This window comes from Lactuca serriola, chromosome 4, assembly GCF_051521515.1.
Source record: "Lactuca serriola cultivar US96UC23 chromosome 4, Lser_US96UC23_V15, whole genome shotgun sequence".
Classification (NCBI taxonomy): Eukaryota; Viridiplantae; Streptophyta; class Magnoliopsida; order Asterales; family Asteraceae; genus Lactuca; species Lactuca serriola.
The window spans coordinates 47,034,879-47,060,413 of NC_136411.1; the positions used below are offsets into that span (position 1 = coordinate 47,034,879).

The following is a 25,535-nucleotide window of genomic DNA, read 5'->3' on the forward strand; positions in this document are numbered from 1 at the left end:
GCAGTAAATTTTGGATGTTAGAGTTGAACCTAGACTTTTTGTGTGTAATTCCACTTCTTTTAACTGTTAGCCTCTTCTTTTGTAGGAGGACATTATACAATAAAATAACCACCAAAATGCACTATTTGTTGTGTAAAACATTTTTTAAACGTTTTCCCATTTACACATTTTATTTTTCGAAAATCGTTCTCAAACTAACATTTTATTTTCAAGCCACGAAGCTTATTTTGCTTCGAAAATGGTTTTGAATATCGCTAAAAAAAACCCCTTCAAAAAGTGTTTTCATAAGAAATTATAATTTTCGTAGTAATATGAAAATTACAAAGAACAATTTCGTAATTAAAAGTAGAATTTTACGAGAAGAATTATAACCGACGGTTGTCACGACAAAAGCCAACATCCCTTCCCTTTTTCACCCTCGAATTCCAGGCCACAAATGGTCGCATGCACAGTTAATTTCGCTTCAGAAACTACTCCTACGTACTGTTAGTTAAGTTTTATATATGATCATATTCATACATATATGCTTTCCAATTTCACAGTTTATGAAGATCGATTTTGTTTATGAATGAATGAATGAAGTACTGTTTGAATCTTTTCTTGAAATAAAACAAACACTTGGCGTGCTTACACATTTTAATTTCCTTCTTTCCAGACCACAAATTCTTCATTTTTTTTTAAACTGTACTTTGTCATTTTCCCTGTTTATTTCTTCAAATCCTGAAGTAAACACCAAAAAATTGTTCACAGGTTGAAGCATCTGATTGTGATGTGTGTATTCAAAGGAAAGAAAGTATCCCCATAAAACTGAAACGGAACGACTATATGAGACCCCATAAGCAATCTTCGAAAGCAAGTAATAAATCAAAAACACATTTCAAATCTTTTACAAATACGGATAAATATCATCATCTGGAATGGACAAATCAGATCACAGAATCTCCGGTTTATCATCCTTCAGTGGAGGATTTCAAGGATCCATTCCAGTATCTTCAAAAAATTGCAGCACAAGCATCAAAATATGGTTAGTATACATGCATCATTTTAACCAATCTATTCACTGTTTTCACTAATTTTACTTGTATTATTCTGTCCATAGGAATATGCAAGATTGTTCCTCCTATAACTTCAACTACTCCAACTGGGGTTATAATGATGAAGGAGAAACCAGGTTTCAGATTCACACCAAAAGTCCAGCCCCTTCGTGTTGCTAAATGGACTACAAATAATGTCAACAACACATTCTACATTAGCACAAAGTAGCCAATATTATATTTTCTTTTCATCCTTGTGTTGCTACCATTTTTTGATATGACATTATTGTTTGTTTCAGAAGCTACAGTCTTCGTGATTTTGAGGTCATGGCAAACAGGGCAACTGCTAATAAATACTGTTTATCTGGATGTCTTCCATCTGCATACTTGGAAAAGGAATTTTGGCATGCAATGACACGTGGCAACAAGGGAACAGTTGAATATGGAGTCAATGTAGATGGCTCTGCGTTCTCATCTTCCTCTAATGACCATCTTGCAAATACCAAATGGAACTTGAAGGCCCCACACTTATCCTTCATCTCTTTTCTTTCAACACTTTCATATAAATATGATCATGTCAATAGCATTTTTGATGTGTTTTACGTATCTTTTGGTTTCAGAAACTTCCAAGATTGCAAAAATCAGCACTTCATTGGATCAAAAACAGTGTTCCAGTAATCTGATACTCTTCTTTATATGTGAATCTTTTCGTTTATTATAACCAAAACTTTTTGTTTTCCATATGGTTTCAGGGATTAACTGATCCGATGCTGTACATTGGAATGCTTTTCAGTATGTTTGCATGGCATGTAGAAGATCACTATTTGTATAGGTAAGCAATAAATAAACGTAAATTTCTGCATGGTAGATAAGATTTGAATGGATGTTTTCTTGTTTCAGTATAAATTATCATCACTGTGGTGCACCAAAAACATGGTATGGAGTTCCTGGTAGTGCTGCTCATGAATTTGAAGAAGCTATCCAGCATCATGCTTACAGTAAACAAATTATATCAAAAAATGGAGCTTTCGAATTGCTTGCAGAAAAAACAACCATGTTTCCTCCAAACATACTTTTACAGAATCATGTCCCGGTTTATAAACTCGTTCAATTACCCGGTGAATTTGTCGTCACTTTTCCTAGAGCATATCATGCGGGCTTCAGTCATGGTATATCAAGAAATTTATATATCAAGAGTTTATATCAATTTCATATCTATTTAAATATTTATGTAGGATTCAATTGTGGGGAGGCTGTAAATTTTGCAACTCGTGATTGGTTTCCATTTGGTGAAGCTGCTAATGAGAGATACACACTTCTTAAAAAGCAGCCTGTGATTCCTTATGAAGAAATTCTATGCAAAGAAGCTATGCATCTTTTTCTTTCCTCAAAAAAGGATGATAACCCTTTTGTCAAGATCTCATTTGCATCTATTATAAGAAAGTACGATAACGCCCTTACGAGGTTGAAGTCGTTGGATAAATCTATATGTATCTCTTCAAATCTCAAAGAAACTGTTAGCTGTGGTCTCTGTAAACGGGATTGTTACGTGGCTCATGTCAACTGTAAATGTCATTTTCATAACATATGTGTTTTTCATGGTAAAACTAAACCCTTGCTATTTTCTTTTTAGCCAAATTGATGTGTGATAATATTAATAAAAATACATTATGTTATATATTATACAGAAAAAGAACTCTCTAATTGCTCTTGTGGGAGCAACCGTTTTCTTTTTGTGAGATCGGATCTACCCAAAATGAAAGAAGTAGCAAAAAAGTTTGAAGAACAACAACCGATCAAGAAAGTTGGGAAACAGAAGAACAATTCTAAAGCTGATGTGGCAACATCTGGAAATAGGACGGGGACTAGGGGTAAACTGGGAATTTCGTCCATGTCGAATAAGCGTACAAGGTCAAGTTGTAGGCTAAAGGAATTCAAGAAATGTAAAAAGAGAGCTTCTCAATGCCACCTTTGTGCCAAAATTGTCCATTAACAGACATATCAAGTGTAATTTTCAAAAGATTACTGCAACCTAGAATTTTTTTACAGTGGTTGCAAACTGGATTTAAGTAAATATGTTTCTAATAGCTATTCATATGATCATATCACACAACGATAGGTAACATAAGAACCAGTTATGTTGCTGTTGTAAGTGATTTTGACAACTTGCTTCTTCTCAAGTCCATAGTACCTTGCAATAGCATCATCCACCCACATATATGGAATCTAATTAAATTAAAAAAAAAATGTTAGAATAAAGATTGGCTTATTCAAATCATGGATACACCAAATATCACCAGAATCCTGTGTTAATATGTGACTTTATGAATCAGAATCAGAATCAGGATGAATTTGGATAGAATAATCTTTTTACCTGCGTGTCAGCAAGTTCATACTTCTTAAGCATCTGCTCCTTCTGTTCTGCAGTCAAGATTTCATGCTTTGGTGCAGCAACATGTTTGGTGATGTTCACAAACAGTTCGGTGATCTAAAAATAGGATAGATGAATCAGAATTGAAAACAAGAAGATTAATAAAATGTAGAAATTCAACTTGATTTGAGTTGAATTAGTAGAGATATCTGGTATCTTACTGGGAAAAATTCCACTTTGACTTCGGATTCATTGAACAATGCACGAGCATGAATGTTCATCTTGCCCTGCAAAACTAAGATAATCCGAAGCAAGGTATCCTTGTTGGTAATGTTAAGCAACATGTGCTTCGCTGTTGCTTTGTTTATATCCCCAGGATTACAGAAAATAACCAAAATCTGGAAAAATAAACAAAATGAACTCAGATTCAAGCTAAAATCATGGTAGGAAACTAAAAGCGGTTTTTTTCCCTTTCCAAAATGTGCTTAAACTGTTGTATCGCATCTAAAATGATAGTAAGATCACTACTGGATAAGTGGATATGAACATGATGTCAACAAGTATTACGAGATTGAAAAGCAGAGCTAATTATCAGAAGCTTAGGAAGATGTTTAAAAAAAAAAAAAAAAAAAAAACGAATGAATATAGAACAAGTTAGGATATGTATGTGTTTAATCTTAAATAGTACCAAATTTACAGAGTAAGAACACAAAACCCTAAAATACAGTTACCTTTTTGGAAGGTTTGGAAGAGAGAGGGACGCAGATACGCAGGTGATCGGGATCAGGTTCGTCTCCAAACACCAAGCGGAACTCAGTGAGAGTGCGAGTGAACTCGTAGTCGGCGATGACGCATCCTCTGTCTCTTAACATTTCCAAAACAGTTCGCCGTGCAAGGTAGTAACGGTGGCTCTCCACCGCGACGGTATCGGCCTTGTCCATAATGCAGGTGTTTCCACTGCCTTCAGTCGGAGCGACGTAACCAAGTCCAGCTGTGCTACAGCGGGAAGCCATTTTTTCTGGTGAAAATGGGGTGAATGATATCAGTCGCCTGTGTGTGAAGTGTGAGAGGGAGACGAAAGGTGTTTATGACGACGAGAAACGGAGGCCGTACGGACATAAAGAGAGAATCAAAATGGGGATTGCCAAACAAAATTAACATCAGTTTCGGTTTTTGATCTTCTCTATTTTTGTCTTTTAGGCCAAAGGTATGGAAGGATTTTTTACGGGTAAATGGTACATGTAGGGGGTTTTTCAGGCGTGAACACCGCCCCCTGTCGGTAAATATGACGCGGATTGGTGTGTGTTACGGACGGTCACGCATGCTTTGATTGGCTAATTTTTTTTGACCGTTTTTTCTTTCTTTTTTGACCGTTGCCTTAATTAAACAAAAAAAAAATTCAATTTATTTCCTCTACTATGTATACACAAACACATAAACACACTAAACACATCTTTCTCTACAAATAATATCTTTTCACTATCTCATTTTCTCTCAAAAATATGGAGCAAAATGAAAATACCTCTACCACTCCAAACACCTCAACAACCCCAACCACTCCAAATGATCAATATCAAGGTTACATTCAAATGCTAACATCCCCAATCCAACATAAACTTCTATTTACCAACATTTCATTTCAACCAAACTACTTCCAACAACAATTACCACAATCTCAATTCCAAGGTTTTCAACAATTTCGACCCCAACAATTCCAAACACAACAAACATTACCATCTCAACAAGTCCAAACACCACCATCTCAACAATTCCAAACACAACCATCTCAACAATTCCAAACACCATCATCTCAGGTCCCTTGTTCTCAATCCCCAACTATAAACTTGGACAACGACGAGGACGACCGGGTCGAAGAGACACAACCATCTATGCGTAGGAAATCAAAAGGAAAAGCTACAAATAGAAGAGGAACAACTTGGATCGAAGAGGAGGAGGAAGCTTTAGCTAAAACTTGGATTTCTATATCGTGTGACTCAAGGATGGACAATGCGCAAACGGGAACAAGTTTTTGGGTTCGTGTTTTAGATCACTTTCACTTGCTTTTGGGAAGGCAAACGGGTCGAACGTACGACGCGGTCAACGGAAAATGGCGTGAACTACGAACGGCGTGCACCAAGTTTAACGGCATATTTGAAAATCTGAAAAATATGCATAAAAGTGGTAGCAATGATTTCAATATTTTATCAACCACATGCCAACAATTCAAAGTTACCACCGGCGGTAAAGCGTTCGGCCACCAAAAAGCGTGGGAAATTTGTCGTAAGGGTCCAAAATGGGTCACGCCATTTTCCGTTAATTTGTCACGCCATTTTGGACCCTTACGACAAATTTCCCACGCTTTTTGGTGGCCGAACGCTTTACCGCCGGTGGTAACTTTGAATTGTTGGCGCGCGGTTGATAAAATATTGAAATCGTTGCTACCACTTTTATGCATATTTTTCAGATTTTTAAATATGTCGTTAAACTTGGTGCACGCCGCTCGTAGTTCACACCATTTTCCGTTGACCGCGTCGTACGTTTGACCCGTTTGCCTTCCCAAAAGCGAGTGAAAGTGATTTAAAACACGAACCCAAAAACTTGTTCCTGTTTGCGCGTTGCCCGTCCTTGAGTCACACGATATAGAAATCCAAGCTTTATCTAAAACTTCCTCCTCCTCTTCGATCCAAGTTGTTCCTCTTCTATTTGTAGCTTTTCCTTTTGATTACCTACGCCTAGATGGTTGTGTCTCTTCGACCCGGTCGTCCTCGTCGTTGTCCAAGTTTATAGTTGGGGATTGAGAACAAGGGACTTGAGATGGTGGTGTTTGGAATTGTTGAGATGGTTGTGTTTGGAATTGTTGAGATGGTGGTGTTTGGAGTTGTTGAGATGGTTGTGTTTGGAATTGTTGGGGTCGAAATTATTGAAAACCTTGGAATTGAGATTGTGGTAATGGTTGTTGGAAGTAGTTTGGTTGAAATGGAATGTTGGTAAATAGAGGTGGATGTTGGATTGGAGATGTTAGCATTTGAATGTAACCTTGATATTGATCATTTGGAGTGGTTGGGGTTGTTGGGGGTGTTTGGAGTGGTAGAGGTATTTTGATTTTGCTCCATATTTTTTAGAGAAAATGAGATAGTAGAGAGATATTATTTGTTGAGAAAGATGTGTTTAGTGTGTTTATGTGTTTGTGTATATATAGTAGAGGAAATAAATTGAAAAGTTTTTTTTTGTTTAATTAAGGCAACGGTCAAAAAAGAAAGAAAAAACGGTCAAAAAATATTAGCCAATCAAAGCATGTGTGACCGTCCGTAACACACACCAATCCGTGTCACATTCATCGGTAGGGGGGCGGTGTTCACGCGTGAAAACCCCCTTACACGTCACCATTTACGCGTAAAAAATCCTTCCATACCCTTTGGCCTTAGTTTTTATTGATAATCTAATCTTTCATCATATTTATTTTCAAACGCCCAAACTTTTTATATTTCTATTTAATATACTTAATTTATTTAATATATATTTTAGTTATAAACATTATCATATATATATATATATATATATATATATATATATATATATATATATATATATATATATATATAAGATTTTGGGACTTATCAATATGATATACTTAATTTGTTAACTTTAATATATTGTTAAATAAATAAACTACATTAATATATCAAATAAGCTTAAAATTTTTGTGTAAAATTTAAAACTTAAAGTAAAATATTAAATAATGTTAAAAAAAATTCAATATATATATTTTTAACATAGCTAAAAGGAAAACATTAAATATAATAAATATAAAAGAATCTAACTTGATGAATCGAATTAACCAAAAGGTGTCTGAATACTATATTTAATAATAACTAAAAGAGAAAATTGCAAATTTAGCAAAATACACTAATTATTTTGTGGAAAATAGCAAAAAAAAAACTAAAATTACAATTTTAACAACTAAAATCGCAGATGGAATAAAGCCATCTGTAATTTCAACAAGCCACCTACGAATGTACAAGTGGCTAAAGCACTACATTCGCAGGTGGATTTTTTTCTGTATATATACCTTGTCTTTCAGTATAAAATCACAGATGGACTATGTCTATCTGCGATTTCCTCTCGTATTGGTCTGCGATTTTGAGGTTTTTATTTTTATTTTTTTGACTACGATATTAATGGGTTTGACTACGAAATAACCTTATTATATATAAACTTTTGCAAAAAACTATCAGTTTAGTTGTTATTTCTTTGGAAAAATTGTTTAAAACTTCTCTAAAAAAATGAATGAATATTTGGTTTGCTTTATAACTGGTGGGAGATGACAGGTTACTAAAACAAATCTCGAATACATATATCCACAGGGAGGTATTTCTGAATTCGCTTTGATATTTTCTGAGTATATTAGTTATAGTGAATTTGTATCTTTAGTGAGAAGCAAAAATAGGTTTGTTAGACAAATATAAAATTAGTCTTCGTTTCCATCATCCTAAATTGAATCATTATATAGCCATGGTTGAAGACATGGATATTGGAATGTTGATCAATGTAATCAAATGTAGTGGAGGAAGGGTTGTGAAAGTGTTTGTGGTGACTGATGAAGTTGATGCGGTTACGGAGGGTGGCCAGAGTGGAAATGAGTCGATTGCTAATTTATGCAGTGATAAAGGGAGCAAAAATCCTATAGGGACTTTCAATACTCCTAGTGTACCTCAAGTTCATAGTGTTGCTGAAAATGTTAATGTTATGTATTCACCTATTCACTATGTGGATCCTGAGAATTACAAGTATGTTGGTGATGATGATGTTGGTACATATCGTAATGGCGTGGGTGGATGTTGTGTTGATGCTCCCGAACAAGAAGTTAAAGTTATGAATAAGCATGTAGTAGATAAAAGTAAAAAGAAAAAAGTAATGATTCAATGTAACATCCCAAAATTCAAGACCAAAAATTTCATTTTTAAATTAGTTATTATAAAACCATAAGTAATAAAACATCCATAATAACATCCCATGTCAAAACCAAAGCGTCAATAGTCAAACATGTTATCATGAAATAATATCATAGTGTAATCCCAAAGATCTCATGTGCGGAAAACATAGTGTGATGCGTTGCGATCGAGCCGACTCCTTTCCTTTGAAAACGAAGTACCTGAAACCAAAACTAAAAACCGTAAGCACGAAGCTTAGTGAGTTCCCCCATCATACCACACACCATACAATAATATACTGCCATGCGATTCTGGGGTGCCTGACCTACCCATGTCAAGCCATTCTGGGATGATGAACTTACCCATGTCAAGCCATTATGGGGTGCTTGACTTACCCAGGTCAAGTCATTCTAGGGTGCTTGACTTACCCATGTCAAGCCATTCTGGGGTGCTTAACTTACCCGTCGGTTTATCTCACCCGACTACTGGGGACTATTTCACCCCTACCACCGAATAGCGTGTACAAGAAAACCAAGTTTGGCATTACGTATACATTACTCGATTACTTGTATATTACTCAAAACACGAAAACCAAAAACAATTAACTAATCACTTCTTAGACTAGTATATATTTTTTTTGTATTGTGTATGATAGTTATTTTATTTTATATGCATATAAAAGGTGCTAAACATCAATGACAATTTTTTTTGTTTAATTTGTTTTCGATTATGGAAATTTTTCTAACCGTTGGGTTGGATGATGATTACAATGTGAAGCCTAATATAGTTAATCATGTGTCAAACTCTTCAAATATAAAAATTAGTTAAAGCATTTGGTATATACCAGTACCAATATGTACCAACCAAATTTTTTGGTAGCCAAATAAACCAGTACCAAGTATAGTTGGTACGGTACTAGTAGTTAAATTCTCCTACCAACTATAGTTGGTACGGTACGCGGTTTGAAGAAAAAAAAAGTTGGTATCGTACCAATTCCACCCTTAACAACCGGTATCAAGGACCCAAGAGTTAGAATAGGGTGAGTTATTAGATAGAATCATACATACTTATAAAGCTTACATTCTTTCTTGAATTTCATGCATTTGAAACCCCCATTCTTTTTTCCTTTCACCACATTCATTTGAAACTCCCATGACTTTTCAATTTCTTTATAATAATAATAATTATAATTTGGTAATTAGGTTAAATAAGCATCAAATCTAAAGTGTATTCATATATAAACTAAATTTCAATACTAAAATAATATCTTTAATTCTACTTATAAAATTATGTTATTTAACTTTTAACATATTATACTTCATTTATTAGTTTTAATATATTGTTGGATGTAAACCATTATCATTTTAAAGGTATAATTTTTGAACAGTTTGTATAAAATACTTAAATTATTAATTAAAATATAACATTATAGGCTCAACTTAAATATAAATTTTATTTAACTTAAACAACCAAAAGATTATTTTATAAATAGTTAAAAATGAAAAATTGTAGTGTCTTTCTAATAATGATTGTAAGTTAGTTAATAAGGTTAAATAAATATCAAACCTAAAGTGTAATCATAAATAGACTAAATTTTAATTTTAAAATAATATCTTTACTTCTATTTATAAAGTTATGTCTTTAAATTTTAACATATTATACTTAATTTATTAGATTTAAAATGTTATTGCATGTAAACCATTATCAGTTTAAAGCTACAATTTTTGAACAGTTTGGACAAAATACTTAAATTGTTAATTTAAATATAACATTACAGTGTCAACTTAAATATAAAGTTTAGTTCCACAAAAAACCAAATAATATTCTGTAAATAGTTAAAAGTGATAAATTATAGTGATAAATGCAAGAACTAAATTGTAATATCAGTTTAACTAAAATATTTCATAAATATATTTATATAATCGTTAAAAATTTTCAAATAAGTAGCTTAAAATAAGTTATAATAACAATAGTTAAAAATAATTCTATATAAATGATTATATTGTTACCTTTAAAATCAAAAAATAATGTTTGATGTTTTAAATAATTATAACGATAGAAATTAAAACATTAATCAAATAAATTTTAAAAAATTAGTTAAAAATAACAACTATAAATAATATTAAACCATATATAATATTTAATTTTATTGATGTGTAACTCGCGAGTAGAAGTCATTCAAATGATTGAGATTATGACGTTATAATAGATTTATATATTATCATATAATTCAAAATAATCAATGTATTATATCAAATTAATATACGAATTATTATATCAAATTTAACAACAAAGTTAATGTTATATTTTAAAAAATATATATTTGTAAAGACTTTAACTATATAGGTGTTTCTGCGCATTACAATGTCAACTCAAATATAAATTTCAGTTCTATTTAAAAAAATTAAAAAATATTTTGTAAATAGTTAAAAGTGATAAATTGTAGTGATAAAAGCAAAAACTAAATTGTAAACTCAATTTAACTAAAATATTTATTAAATATATGTTTATAATCGTTAAAAATTTCCAAATAAGTAGCTTAAAATAACTTACAATAACAATAGTTAAAAACAACTATATATAAATGATTATATTGTTAGCTTTAAAATAAAAAACAATGTTTGATGTTTTAAATAATTATAATCATAGAAATTAAAACATTAAGCAAATAAATTTTTAAAAATTAATTAATAATAAAAACAACTATAAATAACATCAAATCATATATTATATTTAATTTTATTCATGTGTAACTCGCGGGTAGAAGTCATTCAAACGATTGAGATTATGAAGTTATAATAAATGTATATATTATCATATAATTCAAAATAATAAATATATTATATCAATTTAGTATATACAAATTATTATATCAAATTTAACAACAACGTTATTGTAATATTTAAAAAATCATATATTTGTAAAGACTTCAACTATATAGGTGTTTCTGCGCAACGCGCGGGCATTCGCCTAGTAGTGTATATACCTGCATGGTTGGGTTTGACTTTCCCATCCTTCACATCTTGTTGGTACTTTGGGCAATTCCGCTTCTAATGCGACTTTTCATGGCAATAGAAGCATGCAGGCTCTTTTGGGTCAGAAGAAGGAGTGATTAAACCTTTCTTAGTTCCACTTGTAGAAGATCCTGTTGGATTAGTGTCTAAGCCCATAACTATTTCGGTATGTACTTGACCCGATTACGAGCATGGTCCTTTTGGGTTGCCTTCACCAAAGTAACTTGATAGGATGATTTATGGAGAAAGAGAATAATTATGATTTATTAATATATTATATGAATAATATATTAAATGAGAAATCATATTGTTTAATTAATATTGGTCAATAATTAATTAGGAAATTAATTTTGTGGCTAAAAGACATTAATTAAACTTAGGGGGACTGATATTGTAATTATATAATAGTTGAAATTGGGCTATGGATCACCTTGGAACATAGGTTGAATGAATTCTATGGTAAGCCCATAAGGAATTCGTCCAAGGGATGTTCTAAAGGAAGTCTATGGGCTGCTTAAGGCCTAAGCAGTCTGATTAGGGTTTCCTAGTTGCAAACACTAATAACCTAACTATAAATAAGGACCCCTAAGCCCCAAAAACGTGGTGAACTGATTCCTTAGGGTTTCTAAACATTTTTGGGTGCTTCCTTCTCTTCTCCAGGTCATCCTCTTGCTCTTGGTGTTTGTGAGCCATTAGAGGTGTGACATTTGTGACACTGTGACAAGCCGAAATTTATCTCGTCATTTTTAACCACATCTTCCGTTAATAAAACCGCTTTATTAATTGTCCATTAACCTTTTGGACTAGGTTAATTAAATTGGGACTTATTAAGACTTCGTAACGGTTGAAACAATTTAGAAACACCCTCAATAATTCCTTGAAAAGTTTTAGTTACAACAAAATCAAAATGCGACCATTTAATCGGGTGCGACCAAAAACCCCGTTTAACGACAGTATCGGGTAGATTTCCACCGAGCCACAAACCCAAACCCCTATATAAGGGTGAGTGGAATCCATTTGAGACTTTTCACCCTCTCTCTCTACACACACTCTCTCTACAAGTTGCTTTCGATCCAAAAACCGCCCATTTCGAGCCCCAAACTAGTAAGTGATCTACCCTAACTTGTTGTTTAGCTCATTTAACATGCAAATTCGTGTTTAAGACATCCAATAGGGGCCAAATCATGTGTTTATGGCCCAAGAACAATCTTGGACCATAAACACCCATAAGTGGGGTTTTGAAGCCCCAAAACCCTTCCAAATCACTCCTAGGGCTTAGGTATGACTTGTAGACTTGCATGTACGAGCTTAGAACACCAAAACCTTATTATATGGAGAGTAAACATGAGTTTACGGCCCAAGAACACTCTTGGACCATAAACCCCTCTTCAAGGGCCGTGAACACCTTTTAAGGTGTTAGAATTGCCCTCAAACACCTCCTATGACTTGGGTAAATGTCTAGAACCAACCACCATTGAAGTAAGGGATTTAAACATCAATTAAACCAAGGACTTAGGAGTTTACGGCCGTAAACCCCCCTAGGATTGGTCCATGGGCCGTAAACTCCCAAAAGGAGGCCAAATGATGCCTTAACTTCCCTATATGGCTTGGAAAAATGCATAGAACTTTATACCCTTCCATTTAAGACCTAAATTCATGAAGGGAATGACCAAGTGAGAGTTTACGGCCGTAAACTCCATGTTTACAGCCATGAACTCCCTTAAGTGGTCCATTTGGGGCCTTAACCCTTTTCTATGCCCTAAATGTGAACCCAGCCAAACTCTACAAGTGATATAAGACCATTTAGCATCAAAGAGCACACCACCCATGAGTTTACGGCCGTAAACCCATGGGGATATGGTATTAGGGCCGAAAACTCCATAAAGAGTTTACTCTTGAAGATTAAACTCCCTAACTAGGCCATACACTCCCTTATTGCAACCCAATAGCCTCCTAGCACTTGACCAAAGTGTTTTCCGCCTTTTAGGATGCGTATACGTGTTTAATTAGTATTATAATTACTAATTGTATGTAAACATATGTCATCATATGTTAATAGGTCACTAAGTGTGTTCAAGTCTTTACTTGACACCGAGCACCCAACCGGCACCTCCGCCCGATCCACTTACAACAGGTGAGTTCATACCCCTGAATTAACCTTTTAAATGTTTTTACATGCTTTTATGGAGGGGGGGGAATACAAGTTAAAACATGCTAGTTATCATATCAATCATATGTGATTAATAACCTGCATGCACAAGGATTTATCACACTTTCAGTTGTTTTACCAAGTATAATACTATAGATGGTTTTCCAAAACGTCTTTACTTGTTTAAATCTTTTCTCAAATTGTCTCTCGTGCTGTATGTTTTACTTCTAAACCAGTTACAGCAGTGTTTTAAGCAAATATTTTCTTTACTTATATTGTGTTATCAAAATATATTCAAAACGTGTTTATGAACGGTTTTCAAAGCTTGTTTTACATAATGATATCAAGTCGTAAATTCTTATTTTTAAAGGTTTTCCAAAGGTTTTACCAAAGTTTTCTTCTATACTTCTAGGCTTCTACTTCGTTAAATGCATGTCTGTACTTGTATAGTTATATAAATAATGTTTAAAAGACTTAGGAAGGCTAGTTCGCCCTATTTCCTTTTCCTCGTTGGGATGTGGTCTGGTGGGTATCGTATATCCGTCCGAAGGTCGTTTAAACATTAGCTATATATCATGTATACACGTATAGACATAAAGGTTTACATCGACCAGCTCATTTCCCTTGGGTAGCAAGGGCATCCTTCCATTCATCATTCATAGATCAGAGACACTAGTAACTATTATAGGAATAGTTAGGAGGTTCTATTTACTCTTTCTAGTACGAGAATTCCAAAGGAGTTAGTTCATTCATGAGTCTATATCATTACTCCAGCACCTCTAATAGAATTCAGAATACGAGATGCATCTTCATGACACGGATTTCCCCATTGTCAAGTTGGTAACCAGAGTCTCTTGGAGGGAGAGCGAGCATTGTGTGTATAGATCTATACGGGACTGACACTCCCGCACCCTGACTGCTAGCTACAGTCCTCGGCCTACCAAGCCAAGGGGTGACAAATGTCACATTTATTATGATGCTTGCAGGGCGTCAAGTACTCTAGTGTCAATCAGTATGGTTACGAGTATCTCCATGTTTACCTTATAATTCATGGCCTTAAGGTAACGAGAATTAACACGGTATTCTTGAAACAACCCACTTAGGATTACCATTTGTTTTAGACCTTGCTAGCTATATCGTTCATTTGATACTATTTGGGGTATGTGTTTCTTTGTTTTAGACCTTGCTAGCTGTATCGTTCATTTGATACTGTCCGGGGTCTGTGTTTCTTTGTTTTAGACCTTGCTAGTTGTATCGTTCATTTGATACTGTCTGGGGCCTGTGTTTCTTTGTTTTAGACCTTGCTAGCTGTATCGTTCATTTGATATTGCATGGGGTCTGTGTTTCTTTGTTTTAGACCTTGCTAGCCGTATCGTTCATTCGATACCGTATGGGGTCTATGTTTCCTTTTGTTAGACTGAGCCAAGCGTATCATTCATTCGATACTCTCCTAGAGTCTATGATTTCTTTTGCCTTAGTCAACAGTATTTCTGCTGAGGCATATGTTATTTTCCCCTAGTATTTTACTAGTGATATTCTCCTACTCTCTTTAAAGTCAAATACCGTATTTTGGTAATGGTAGTATTTAAGGGAAAATTACTCGTTAAAACATAACTCTGTCGAGTCTTGGTAGAAGACTGCTTTTATTTAGAAAATATAGGATTTTCTGGAAAGGACGCTAATACACCGTAGATTCTAAACTACTACTTTTCATAAAGTTATTTTGAATAAAAATGCTTACTTACACAAATGACATTAAATACTTATGAACTCACCAGCATTTATAAAAATGTTGATACTCGCTTTCAAAATAACTTGTATTCTCAGCTCAGCGATAGACAGGTACATCCCAAGAGCTTTTGTGTGAAGACAGTCTAGTACCGAGCTGCTTCTATGTTATGTTATGTAATTACTTTGATATTACTATAACATGTGATTGATGTAAAATTATTACTATTATTGCAATGGCTATTGTACTTTGATTACTATACTACATATGTTGTGATACTTGACATGACGTCATCCACCCCAGAACGTTTCCGCCGTTCCGGTTTTGGGGTGTGACAGACACTAAGCTTTCAGAAGTCAATTACAAGGAGGAATTGAGATTGTTATAGCTATATAACAATCAAGGTAAGATCTAAACCCTAATTCATATATTAATCTTATTATTTTATGCTAGATCTAGGGTTTGTGGCTTTCGATGATTATTGCATGTTCATTAGACAAACTAGATCCAAAGCTTTAGGGTTTTGCATGTACACCATAGGAATGATGTAGCTATCAAATCCCATCAGAGCCATCAAGGATCTTATCCTTGGTACCCTTTGAAGGGCTCTTCCTCTTCTTCCCTCTAACTTTTCCGATTGCTAGGACAGGGGCGGAGTTTGGAGTAAGAGTAGGAGTGGTAACAACCGACTTACCTTTAAAACCTGTTTCTGCGGTCTTTAAGAGTCCTTGAAGTTTGCTGAGTGTGACTTCTTCCTTATTCATGTGGTATGTCCTGAGGAATTGATCATAACACGAGGGTAAGGAGTAAAAAATGATATCTATTGCTAGCTCCTCGTGGAAGTTCACATTAAGCTTCAACAAACGATCCACATACCTTTGCATTTTCTGCATGTGGCTCGTGACGGATTCTCCATCGTTCATCCTAGTTGTTATCATGGAGAAGATTATTTCATACCGCTATTGACGAGCACTCTGATGGTATCTTTCCATCATATCTTGGTGCATCTCAGAAGGTTAGTAGTCCTCATAGGACTTCTGGAGTTCAGCTGTCATGGTGGCCATCATGATGCATGCCACTTTGGTGGCATCTCTTTCATGAGTCCGGAAGTCAGCCATCTCCTGGGGAGTAGCAGTGGACTCATCGATCTCCTTTAGCTCCTTATCGAGGACATATTCCTTGTCCTTGTAGCGAGTCACCATCCTGATGTTCCAGATCCAATCCATAAAGTTGGAGCCATCGAAGATGACCCTCCCACATAGGTTCATGAGGGAAAAGGAGCCAGTAGGGTTTGAGCCTGAAGCAGTGCTGTTGGAAGACATCTGAAAAGAAGAGAAAAAGTTTAGTTTAGATATAAAGATAGTCCTTAATAAAACACCCAAATGTAATATTAAGGCTAGGATCCAATCACAATATTGATGGGTTTTGGTCATAAGACATCCTATGTGCTCATACAAACCCTAATGCTTGGATCTAGGTTTCTCTATTGTACATGCTTTGAATCCAAGACTATAAACCCTAATTCTAGCATATGGAAATCGATATTAACATATAATTAGGTTTATGATATTACCTTGATTGTTATGTAGCAATAACAATCTCAATTCCTTCTTGAATTGACTTTGGAAGGCTTAGAGTCACAAGTGTCACTCCTCTAATGGCTTACAAACACCAAGAGCAAATGGAGAAGGTATAAGGAGAGAGGGGAGGTATAAGAATTCGTCTCTAGGACTTCTTGGGAAGGCATAGACGAATTCATGAGGCTTGGGGTCTTTATATAGGTGTAGAGATTAAGGTTTTAGTCCTTATCCTTATCTAGTTGCTTGCCCACCAAGTAACCATAAGATAAGTCTTGAAACTCTTATCCTAGTCGAATTCTAAGGCCTTATAACCTTAAATTCGTCCAACCTATTAATAAGATAATCCTTACCTTATTTTGTAACTATCACATAATTACAATTCAGCCCCTCTAGTTTAATTAATTACATTTGATCACAAAATTAATTCTTAATTAATTATTGACCAATATTAATTAAACAAATATGATTTCTCCTTTAATATATTATTCTTATAACATATTAATAAATCATAATAACCTCTCTCTTAATTTATTTCTCCAATCAAGTTGCTTTGGTGAAGGCAACCCAAAAGGACCATGCACCATCGGGTCAAGTACATACCAAAATAGTTATGGACTTAGACACTAATCCAACAAATATATCATAACTTAGAAGAGGGATGTGACATCCCCAAAATCTCGGCCAGAAAAGACCGATTTTCATTTATGCTTTTAAAATATTTTCAGAGTAAATCCTTTTGATTTGAAAGAGTTGCGGAATTTGTTCCCAAAAACAAAACATGATAAAACAATGTTTACCAAAGCATTTCATAAAAAGAAATGTATTTTTCATTATATAATCAAAACTCGGGGTGTCATGTTCCGATACAGACCAATAAGCATAAACGATAACATTACAAGTCATTCAACAAATATATACATATACAGACTTGTAAACAAAACAACCGATGGTTCATCCATCTCATGCCCTCGCGCCACTTCCTGTAATACAATTAAAACTGAGTGGGTCAGGCTTGGGAGCCTGGTGAGCATATAGGGTTTTCAACCCACAATAAATATCATATTTAATTTTCACCAACCAACAATAACCCAATTACCCATTCCCGTTATTCTCACTTTAATGTCCCTAATTCAACTAACATAAGGGACCTAGTCTACGAATATTTCATCGGGGCGACAACACATGCTTCGGGGGTACCTCAGCAATATAAGTCAAATAAGGCAACCATGAGGGGGATGGAGTACAGCGAATGAACACCCAAGTTCATTAACACCTACAGGTGGCGAACCTGCTAATGTTTCCACAAGACTGTCTAGAATAGCCAGTGGTCGTCATCTAAACTCCGCTAGATGACTCAATCAAACAACAACGAGGCCTCTCATCTGTTTATTACACACCAACTGTCTACCCATGTTCTACCCAACATATTAGTAGATAAAAATATACATTTGTATACATAGTTTAAAAACCTGTATAGCATGCTTTAATCAACACATATATCACATAACAGATGAGGCACACACACACATAACACATATCTCATAGAGAAATAATCAGATCTATAAGATAGAAGAGAGTGAATACACATTCACACATAACACAACCAAATATATACACATAGCACGTATTTTATATAAAATACTTCATATTATTGTATTTGGAAGAAAATAACTACACACTCACACTTATAAACAACAATAAAATTAATACACTCGAACCAAACTCGTATTATTATTGTGTTTAAGAAAGTTAGTATACACTCACTTGATCAGGAGATGATCCGACAGCACTACGGCTTATAGAAGTAGTATTCCTCAGCAGATCTGGAAGATCTCCTCGAAAATCGAACTTCTCGCGGGCAGAGCTTCGACTCGGGAACCGCACTTCTCGGGATCTTCGGGGTCTCGGGACTTGCCTCGGGGCTAGAGTATGATACCAGGGCTTCGGGGTATCTTCGGCACGAAAAACGATGCAAAAGACTAGAGAAAAGAGAAGAAATGAACAAGAAATATGGCTGTCTTCGGATCCCTTATATAGAGGCTGGAGCCTCGGAGTACGCGGGGCGTACTGCAGTACGCAGCGCGTACTGCGTCCGAAATCGTCACTGCATGCGTCATCCGAAGTGTCGACACTATCAGAGTACGCGATAGCGTACTCACGTACGCGGGACATACTCCGGATCACACCGGTGACTCGGCTTCGCATAAGGCTTCCGATTTTGAATTAAATATAAATACAAAATGATTAATAAACTTCGGAAATTCATAACTTCTTCATACGAACTCCGTTTTCGACGTTCTTTATATCCACGGAAAGGTGAGACCACGCTCTACGACTTTCGTTTAGACTCCGTCGGCTAATTTTGAATTTATTTTTATTAATTATTTTTTATAGGCCGCGACAAAAACTTTCGTTATAAATTCATAACTTCTTCGTTTGACGTCCGTTCTCGCCTAACTTTTTATCGTTTCGATACCAATAATGAGATCTTCGATTCTCATTTAGATTGCTTCGGCTAAAAACCGCTCGATCTCAAATCGAGTATTTCAGGCTGCATACCGCTAAGCCGGAACTTCGATAAATCATAACTTCCTCATACGAAGTCAGATTTGGGCGTTCTATATATATTTGGAAACCTCGTTTCAACTACTACAACATTAACCAAAGATATTAAGTTTATTTTACACTTAAATTTTGACGCTTATTTTTATTCTTAATTAATCAAACCACATAATTAAGCAATTAAGTACAAAACACATAATACTCAAATAATACAATCTTATTATTTCAAAACGGGTTACAAAGGTTAACCTAGACTATTATATTGCTACAAATGGCAAGCCCGGAAACACAGGCGTTACAAGGGATGTCGTAATCTAAGCTATAACATATTTGAAAGGTAGGTGAATGACGATTCACCAATTTCCACCATGAAAAACGAAATATAAATATTAGGTTTTTAATTGGTTCTAAGAAATTCCTAGATTCTTTTTTAGATTCAATGAACTTTTCAAATGCATGTTTCAATCTCGAGTGTGCCCTCCAAGTTTTGTGACTGGGATGCCGAGGATCACAAAACGAGGTGTGAAGTAACCATGCAAATTACTTGGTACCCATAATTTTTATCACACAATCGATGTGCCGGTTAACCACACACGCTCCACCGACCTATAATAAACCTTAAGTCACCATTTACCTACCTTGCTAAGTCCAAGTTAGTGTGCCGGTTAACCACACATACTCCACTAACAACTTAAACAAAGTGTAAAGTGTAATTTCATGGATTAGCACCTTATTCACATTTTCCTAAAGTAACTAAGATTGGGAATTCATTAAAAACATTTAGTTACTTTATAATAATCATTATACTTTTAATAAGAATTTTATAAGTCCTTGTCCTACCCATTCAGCTAACGACCCTCCACCGATCAAGGAAGGGGTGGGTGAGAGTGGACACTCATTAAGCTTCCATTTTATAGGCAACAACCTTATACCCCCTTATAGACCGGCTTCGTGAATGAGGCCTACTAACAGTAAGACGGCTTGATCTTATACATATATATATATATATATATATATATATATATTATTAACTTATAATATTATAAAGTATAAAGGTTGATTTTTAACTTTTAAAAATCTAGGGGTTGGAACTAAAGTTTATTAAGATAACTTTACTGTTGGGTTTTGAGCATTCTAACACTCCTAAGTGTACATGCAACCCTAAATACCTTGGATCTATGTTTTCTCTATTATACATGCAAATAAGAACATCCAAGGTATTATCCTAATCTAGCATACAAAAACAATGAATATAACAAGATAGAATACATACCTCTTTGATGTAGAAAGTCTTCATGAAGCTTGAGTGCCTAGTGCCCCAAGTGTGACACCTCAAATGGTTCACACAACACCAAATACACTTGGAATATATTGAGAGATATCTACACTTCATGAAATCGGCTGGCCCTTTCTAGATTGATACTACTGGCCGATTTTGTCAAGAATAAGATCTTTATATAGTGTTACAATTAGGGTAAACCCTAATTGTCATGACTTTCCATTTCCTTGGATCCATGGGGTTCAAATACACCATGGAGCATCCATGGACCATCCTATGGGTTTTAGCCCAACTTGATTATCCATGGAGCATTAGCCCACTATATAAGTATGGATGATTTACACAATCAACCCGTATATTTAATTAGTCTTCTTTTGATCACTTAATTAATCCTAGATTAATTCTTGATCAATACTAATTAAATAATCTTATTATTATTATTATTAATATACTAGAACTTATAATATATTAATAACCATAAGTTTCTTATTTCTCTCATTATAGTCTATCCAAGTGCATGATGCCATGCAACCCAAATGGACCATGTCGGGTCGGGTCAAGTCTTACCAATTATAGTTATGGACTTCGACATTAATCCAACAGTCTCCCACTTGGATAAGTCTAAAACTAATATTGCGTATGACTTCAGGAACCGACTGGCAATCGTAGCTCTTAAAAGCTTCTGTCGAACTCTGACCTTGTAGATGAACTCTGACCTTTGTCAGTGACTTGTCCATTAGATAAGGGATCATATATTCCCTCATTCTAGATATCATATGGACTAAGACATGGATTGTAATCATTCTCTCTGTCCATTTGTTGTTTCCCGATTTCCGATTTATGACGACTGACTAATTGAACAAATCAAATCAGTCCTGGCCCGGCCGAGCACTTCCATTTGTCATCATCAAATCATCGAGGGGCCCACAGATATCGCTTTTATCCCGAAGGTAAAAGGAATGGATAAACTTCGACTCATATGGCTTGTTCTACTACTTGTTGAATCATACACAAAGACACGTTTTATAGCACCGAGTTACCAAATGCATTTTCGTGCAATCAATGTACTATCAACTCATAGTAACAACTCATATCTCTAGGTTTGAAGAATATAAGATATTATCGTCTCATGATCACTCATGATAAAATCCATGAAGTGATTCCAATGAGCGCGGGTTGAATCCAATACTCAGAACTTATGAGCACTCATGAGTGTTGTAGCCCTTTGTCCAACACCTTAGACCTCTACAAGCCAACCCATGACAGTCTTAATTCATATCTACTTCCAACATATGACCGACTGTGGATGGTTTGAATAACTTAGTCATTCCGGAAGAATAACCCAGTTTATTCGGGAAGTCAAAACATGCAAAGTGAAACACAATAATAATTGAATCCAATATGGTATCAAAACCTATGAACATAAATAAAACACCTTTTATTTATCACCATATGATTACACATTATTCATTGTATACTGTTTCAGCTATCAACTTTATTCTTGAATTTAAAACAATAGTTGTCCCATGCTCCAAGCATGTACACTATGTTTTCTAAACACTAGTCATGCCATACACCAAGTATGCATACTATGTTTGTCTATGATCTTTACTTTGTGAACTAGATCCAATGAACATAAATTCAATGATTCTCTTTTCACACTCCCAAATCCTTACTGCAAATACAAGAATTCCAAATTCATGTCATTTATTGAAATCTGTTAGATTCTAAACTTATATGCATTGATCCTCTTGTAATGATTATGCACAAAGTCAGAAAGACTTGACAACAATCATTACAGAGTATTCCAAAGGAGATCAGCTCCTTGGAAACATCCTTCTTGCATTAAGTTTCCTAATCTTAAACAGATTGAAAATTCTAACTTTGAAACATTTCCAGATTCCATTTTGACTATCACTTCTGAACAAGAGTTGCCTCCTTACAGAATATGTCAATATGGTCCTTCCAGAATTATCACTATACTTCCAACTGTCCTTGAGCACCCAATCTTTGGTAAACCTTAGATTGTCCTCGACAATTGTTTAATCCTTTTAGTCATATCCATTTCTAAACCTTTTCCCTTCTTAATGCCCCAGGCATTTGGAAAATTTTAGAAAGGATGAATATAGCACATGTAATCGATCCTATATCCGAAGCATATGGGACACGATTCATTATGTCTCACATAATGACTAAACCAGTCTTTTGCTATAATATTTCCATTTCGATTTGCCAAGTTCTCATAATTCAGATTATGAAAAGGGATGTCGTAATCATAATAGAATTTTAGAACGCAAATAATGAACCCATATACAAAATTTCCTTATGTTGAGCCATTCCAACATGAAATTCATATATATATATATATATATATATATATATATATATATATATATATATATATATCCTTGACTAAATGATTAAAACCTCACGATCTAAGCTTATAGATTTGAGATGAAGTATAATTTCCTCTCCCTTAATTATAGCAAAACAACTTTTCCCAATTGAAACCTTTTGTTTTCTATAATTAACATTGCTAACTTGCAATACTTATCATAATTATCATGCTCCCACTAACATGATGATTATTAGCATAACACTTATGCTCCCACTAGCTTAGATATGTACTTAGAAATCAGCTGGACTTCTAGAAATCAATACTTCATTGACTTTCTTACCAAAGTTCAGATTTATGATACTAGATTGTTTTGATAAGACTTTATCAAAATCATACACCTTCCTTAGATAGCACACTTGTGTGTCTAAACAATTATGAAGAGGGATTCCGTAATCATAATGGTTAGACCTTTTTGCCACTTCTCACAAGTCCAGGTTAGTGTGCCGGTAAACCACACACGCTCCACTAACGACTTTGAGAATGCAAATATCACAATTGCTATCTAGCTAAAATCTACTTAGTGAAAGTGTTTCCTCACCATCATTTTCATGAATCGGAGAGAAACCTTATGACACTTAGATTTAATGGTGTATGTGTTCTTATCCATGTGAATTGTCAAAACCATAGTCACAGGACACGGATAATGACAAATCCAAACTCATATGGACTGAACTCAATCTTAACTTCTTGCCGCCTGGCAGCTCAAGGGCCTGCCATTGCTTCCAAGTTGTTGTGCAACACATTGAGAACTCTAAGAACTCATATGCAAAGCCAACTTTAACTGGAATGGGCACAGAATATGTCAACACGATAGGTTATAAACGTCAAGTCGTGTGCTAGTGAAGAACTTCAGGTTTTATTCTTGATTAGTTCTTGAGACTTTCAAGACCTTTAAGACTCCCACTGTCCTCTTGACCTATAAGACTCCCTTGTCAAACATCCAAGAGATAGTGCAGATTCTAATCAAGACAAACACTTCACACAATTGGCCTAAGTTGGTCTTTGTTTTATCCAAAACATCACAACTTACCAATTTCAAATGTACAAGAGTAGAAAATTTTTACTCTTACATTTGACGAGTGTTTTTAAACCTTCTTTAAGACATGTCACTCAAGTTACAATCTTGGAGTATGACTCTAAGACTTATATTGGAACGAAGTATGACTCATCTTCTTGATTTAACCACTTCAACAATTCATAGCTCCTCTTCTTAGCTATCAGAATGCACTTAGAGGATGAATTGTGATTAGGTCTCTAAATCATTAAGATGATCATAAAAACTTATACTAAAGTACTCTCCCATCTTTTCAGATTTGAGAAACTTTTATCTTTCTGCCTAATTTGATTCTTCTTATTCGCTCTGCCATACATTGGAACCTTTTTCCAATGTCTCAGAGTTACACTTAAGCTTGTAAGTATAATCATATTTACTGAGCTTTTGTAAAATATGACGAATAGTTTTATCAATCTTTTGTGGTGGACTTGACCAGTGCACAAGAATGTGTACTCGATCCCTTAGTCCTTCACTTGACTCACACATCCATGTGAACAAGTAATTAGTCTTAATTTTTCCAATACTTGAAAGTTCTCATTCATCATGCTATACAACTTGCATGATTCCAAGTTTCTATCCAACTGAAACTTGAGTGATGAGAATCTTTCCTTATTTGGTAAATTTAGACATTACCACAAATGAAAGAATTAATTTCATATTTCCACTCTTGCTATTAATGGAATCATATAAGCAACAATTTTTCCTCAAATGCCATTGTAAGGATATTTTAAAATAAATAAAATCAAAAATTTTCTTTTATTTTAAAACTTTGCGGAAAAACTTATCCTTACAATCCATATGAAAACTTGTTGTTATTTATTCCTAAGAAATATCTCATAACTCCTAAGAAGTAGCTCAAGAATCCAATCTTCAAACTACGCGATAGAAATCCATCTATGCGATCAGATTCAACATATTCTTTCTTTAAGTTTCTTCACTTTTCTTTGATTCTTAAAACATCACCATGTGACCCAGTCACATCTTGTATCCAGAATCTCAGAATAGAAACTTAGCAGAGTTAGATAGTGGACTTTACCTGAAGTAGGGTCAAACTTATTGACTTTAACATCCTTAGGTAAATCTGGCAGCTTCGCAACTAATGACCCTTCCTTTGGCAATATTAACATATGGACCCTTTGGTAATGGTACACGGGACTATCACAGACTTAGCTTTTCTCTTTACCATTTGGTCAACCGAGTTGACTATGGCCGATCCCTTTCCATTGGGAAGAGAATGTTTTTCTGGATTTCCTGTGTCACTATTGTCAATGTCCATCAAGTTTAAAGGAAGTTGATCTTAACAAATAGATAAGATCATTAAGGGTCTTGTCATAGTCTGTTTCATAGGTGTCCCAAAGGAACTCACTATGTGACTTAGAAAGTGATTGAACCACCAACTTTCTCAAGACTTTGACACCCAACTCTCCCGGCTTG

The 25,535-nt window shown here is 34.7% G+C and overlaps 2 protein-coding genes across 2 annotated transcripts; one reads left to right on the forward strand and one right to left on the reverse strand.

Moving 5' to 3' along the window:
* Nucleotides 1-572: 572 nt before the first annotated feature.
* On the forward strand, nt 573-3,027 carry LOC145098326 (lysine-specific demethylase JMJ706-like). Its single transcript, XM_079035964.1, has 7 exons — nt 573-1,024; nt 1,100-1,259; nt 1,334-1,706; nt 1,739-1,866; nt 1,935-2,203; nt 2,270-2,635; nt 2,723-3,027. Exons 1-7 carry the CDS (start codon nt 826-828, stop codon nt 3,025-3,027), a joined length of 1,800 nt encoding a protein of 599 aa, XP_078892090.1. The 5' UTR covers nt 573-825.
* RPB5E (RNA polymerase II fifth largest subunit, E) lies at nt 3,005-4,552 on the reverse strand. The gene is made up of 4 exons (XM_079037498.1): nt 4,137-4,552; nt 3,627-3,803; nt 3,409-3,522; nt 3,005-3,260 (listed from the first exon to the last, which is right to left on the reverse strand). Exons 1-4 carry the CDS (start codon nt 4,416-4,418, stop codon nt 3,135-3,137), a joined length of 699 nt encoding a protein of 232 aa, XP_078893624.1. The 5' UTR covers nt 4,419-4,552; the 3' UTR covers nt 3,005-3,134.
* Between the last annotated feature and the right edge of the window lie 20,983 nt (nt 4,553-25,535).